The following is a 4,807-nucleotide window of genomic DNA, read 5'->3' as shown; positions in this document are numbered from 1 at the left end:
AAAGAAATGACGCTAGACACTTGGAGCCATACAAAATAACGAACAATGATTAAGGTAGTTACATAGATAAGAATAATGCCAATATTTTTGTAGTTTTTGTTTGTAACTCCCATTTTCCCCTAAAATTATTTAGCAAACTAATAGGTAAATAATAATTATAGATACATATTAATAGGAACACAATGGGTAAAGATTCTTGTGTTTTTGCATGTGTGTAAAAATCTTCTTTGTTGTTTTTCATAGTACAACTTACGTATTTCAAATGGACACCAAATTAGTAGCATTTGCAGTAGTATCTTAAAATAAATTGCCTTTGAATAAGATCTTGCTTTCAATACTTTGAGGTCCACAAGACATTTCTGGAAAATTTCATGCTGTGGAAAATGAAGACCACTTAATCCAGTGGAGAAGGGGACTGTGATTTCTCTTTGATTGATTGCCATAACACTGTCCTTAAGGCATATGAAGGAGAGTTTTATATGTTATCTAGACATTATTAGGCACAGAAGCTTTTGCAGTACAACTTTGATGTTGTATAAATTCTGTCTTTTGCTGGCACTGATATTGCTCTTAGGTACAACATTAGACTATTGACCCATACTATTTTTGTTACAAATATTCAAAAGGTGATTTCTTTCTATAAGGACTGTGCTTCAACTCAACATTCAATTTTAAAAGTTATATTTGTTGGCCAGGCGTGGTGGCTCACGCCTGTAATCTCAGCACTTTCGGAGGCCGAGGCGGGCGAATCTTGAGGTCAGGAGATCGAGACCATCCTGGCTAACACAGTGAAACCCCGTCTCTACTAAAAAATACAAAAAAATTAGCTGGGCGTGGTGGCGGGCACCTGTAGTCCCAGCTACTTGGGAGGCTGAGGCAGGAGAATGGCGTGAATCTGAGAGGCGGAGCTTACAGTGAGCCGAGATCAGCCACTGCACTCTGGCCTGGGCGACAGTGTGAGACTTCACCTCAAAAAAAAAAGTTATATTTGTTTTTTAAATTAATTTTCCAAGACTTTGGTGGCTGCCATCTTGGGTTGCTCCTTCTTTGGTTTCTACACTTACCGAGAAATGGCTTTTGTGATTTCTGCCTCTTGCAATGTACTCTTAGAGAAAGGGATTTCGATATTGGTATATTCTCTTTCATTCTATTTCCTGTGAAGTTGTCGGTGGGAATAGAAAAGGCCCCTCCAAGCCATCATTGATGGATACTGATCACATGGCCCTTGAGTAGGAAAGAGCCTGCATCCTCCATGACCTCCAGCCACCAGCTTCTGCAAGGAAACAAAGCATGTTATGAACAAGAGGAGGAACAGTAGTTGCTTGTGCTTCTTTCTCTGTAGACACAATTAAGTTTCTTGCATAGATAACCCTTCATAGTTCTGATTTTCTGTTTAGGTTGAGATGGGAAGGCAGAAAGAGACACCAAATTCATAACTTTTGGAAATTAATTTGAAGATATGAGCTTTTTACAAGAACAGCCATGAGAGAAACTAGAAAAATAAACGGTCACACAAGATGTCATTGAAAGTCTATATACTACTTCCTAAACATACTGCACGTGCTCACTTCCCAAGGGTAAGACGGTACTGCACATGCAGGCAGCCCACCCTAAGGGAAGAATCATGGGAAAGGAGGAAGGCTATAAAGTCCTAGGGTCAAGGTTAAACACTGCATTTTACCTCAGTAAAATGCTTGGCTCTCTTCCAAGTGTACCTTCCTTTCTTTCCTATTCTAAAGCCTTTTAAAATAAACTTCCACCCTTGCTCTGAAAAAAAAAAAAAAAAAAGAAAAGAGAGAAAGGCTATGTTCTGGCAGGTTTATCTCTATTACATCAACCCGTGTAAGTACTGTTTTGACATGCATGTGTCATTGGTGCAAAATGCAATGGCTATTTCCAAGCCCCTCTATTCCTGGGTCTTGTTAAAAAAATGTTGCTAAGGCTGTGAGCTAGAACCATATTTGTTCAGCTAGATTTTAGGTCATTCTGTTTTGAAAGAATTATTTTGAGTTAGAAGAAACTTCTCTAAAAATTGGACATAACAGAATGGTATAGGGATGTGTGGCCTGACATGGAGAAGAGCTATGCAATGAGAAATACTCCTTGAATTGCAAGAATCTCACCCAAATTTTTATAATAGAATACTTCATGACTGCTATTTCAGTGTAGGAAAGTGGCTATTAGAAACAACTGCTCTTATTCATACAACAATTGACATTTGATATTATACACAAACAAACATAAACATCCCCACAGACATTAACTTGGAGCATTTACATTTGTTAAATTAAAAATTTGATAATTTTTAATTTAACAAATGTGTCAGATTTTTAAAATGACTTGTTCGCATAATAAGGCTCTACATTTTGAGTACATGTTTGATCACTGTCATGATTCCACAAGATGGCAGTGTGTTCTTAGGGACCTTGAGGAACGCTCTCAAGTGCTGTGTGTGTGTGTGTGTGTGTGTGTGTGTGTGTGTGTGTGAGAGAGAGAGAGAGAGAGAGAGAGAGAGACAGAGGAGGAGGAGGAGGAGGAGGAGGAGGAAGGATGAGGGGAGGGGCTTAGTGGTGAATTAGGGGTGTTAAAAAGAGCATCATTTTTTCTAGCTGGTAAACAGATTCTTTTTTATGATTTTTAAGGTAGAAAAAGTAGAAATATCCATTCTAGGTTCATTTTTCTAAGGGTTTAAAATTTGAATCCTCAGTGAACCAGGGCAGAGAAGAATGATGAAATCCTTGAGAGTTTTACTAGTGATCCTGTGGCTTCAGTTGAGCTGTGAGTTTGGGGCATCCCTATATAGGAAAATAATGTATAGTATCCGGAGTTATTGTCTATTATAGGTCTATAGGTAGAAGCATGAATTTTTTTTTCTAACTAAGGGAGAGTGGGGGCACCAGTGAAAAGAGGATTTAAATTCTGGGGAGTAAGCATCTATTACCCAGCCAGTCTTCTCTGTCTGACCACTGCATTTTTTCACAGGGGTTTGGAGCCAACAGAAGGTGGAGCAGAATTCTGGACCCCTCAATGTTCCAGAGGGAGCCATTGCCTCTTTCAACTGCACTTATAGTGACCGTGGTTCTCAGTCCTTCTTCTGGTACAGACAATATTCTGGGCAAAGCCCTGAGTTGCTAATGTCCACATACTCAAGTGGTGACAAAGAAGATGGAAGATTTACAGCACAGCTCAATAAAGCCAGCCAGTATGTTTCTCTGCTCATCAGAGACTCCCAGCTCAGTGATTCAGCCACCTACCTCTGTGCCGTGAACACACAGTGCTCTCTAGACACTGGCAGTCTGTACCCAAACCTGCTATGCCCCAGGAATGCCTGATGTAGAGCTTAGACTGCAGGGTAGTGAAGTTCTCTTTGCTCTCTAGGTTCAAGTGGAAATGATAAGAACTAGTATGGAGGATTAATTAATTAGGGAAGTATTTTCATAATTCTGAAAATAATTGAAACCCTGAAAAAAATAAAAACAAAAATCTTGGTCTGGTTGAAATATTTTTTAGTCCTGTTTTTCCACTCTAGTTTTAAATATTTTTTTAATTGAGGTCTGATTGATAAATAAAAAGGTGTGCATATTTACTTTACACATACAGCACAATCTATGCCATAACAAACCCATAATTTCTAAAAGTTTACTTCCTCCCTCCTTTTTTAAAAATTAAGGTATGATTGCTATACAAAAAGGCACATATATTTAATGTATATATCCTGGTGCTCAGTCTAGTGTTATGCCACTTCTTTATGAGATTGGTTTTATGGTTTTTAAATTACATAACAAGAAAATATTTTCACACAATGACAGATATTCTCTCACAGTTCCCAGGACACCTTCCTCTTTCCTTCTTTAGTTACTCAAAACGTTTGACAGTTATTGATTTGGAAATGCAACAGCAAAACAGAAATGCAAAGCAGAGAAAAAGTCATAAATGAATGACTTCAAAAATTCTATCAGTCAAAAATTCTTTTTTTTTTTTTTTTTTTTTTTTTTTTTTTTTTGAGACGGAGTCTTGCTCTGTCTCCCAGGCTGGAGTGCAGTGGCGCGATCTCGGCTCACTGCAAGCTCCGCCTTCCAGGTTCACGCCATTCTTCTGCCCCAGCCTCCTGAGTAGCTGAGACTACAGGCGCCCGCCACCACACCCAGCTAATGTTTTGCCTTTTTTTTTTTTAGTAGAGACGGGATTTCACTGTGTTAGCCAGGATGGTCTCGATCTCCTGACCTCGTGATACCCCTGCCTCAGCCTCCTAAAGTGCTGGGATTACAGGTGTGAACCACCACGCCCAACCAAAAATTTTTTTAGTTATAGAACCTTCATCTCCAGCCTCAGCCACAGCACCACTCCTGATTTATGTAAGGGTATATTTAGTGGATGGATGGAAGAACTAGATTCAGAGGGTAGGACCTGGTTAAAACTAGAAGTCTAGACAGTTGCAGTGAGTAAATATTAGAGAGGGTCTATCTTGCCATTTTGGGGTAAAGTCTGAACTGAACTTAAAACTCCTGGCTTGAGCCTTGTAAAAGAATATATTTATACCTATGTACTTAAGTGTGGCTTGGAGATGATAGGGAGCATTAGCCCTGGCCATAGCATGCCGTATCCCCAGGCAGGGCATGGGAGCATGGAACAATCTAAAATTTATTGAGAAGGATCTCTGAGTAAGTATCTAAAAGAGGTCCAGACACTAAGGAGCTTTAGTATGATGAGCAAAGACCTGTGTGAATCAATTACCAAAGACTATATGGTATCAAGAATGTTTCAGCAAATTTTGTCAGGAGAGTTGGAAATGCTGAACAACGTATAA

General features: G+C 39.2%; 1 gene segment (V, D, J or C); it reads left to right on the top strand.

The window, feature by feature from the left end:
* Positions 1 to 2,590: 2,590 nt before the first annotated feature.
* Positions 2,591 to 3,454, top strand: LOC126958344 (T cell receptor alpha variable 12-2-like). The segment is given in 2 exon segments: positions 2,591 to 2,778; positions 2,983 to 3,454. Coding segments are annotated over 2 exon segments (402 nt in total).
* Positions 3,455 to 4,807: the final 1,353 nt, after the last annotated feature.

Source organism: Macaca thibetana, chromosome 7 (assembly GCF_024542745.1).
Source record: "Macaca thibetana thibetana isolate TM-01 chromosome 7, ASM2454274v1, whole genome shotgun sequence".
Classification (NCBI taxonomy): Eukaryota; Metazoa; Chordata; class Mammalia; order Primates; family Cercopithecidae; genus Macaca; species Macaca thibetana.
This window is presented reverse-complemented; position numbering and strand designations above follow the sequence as displayed.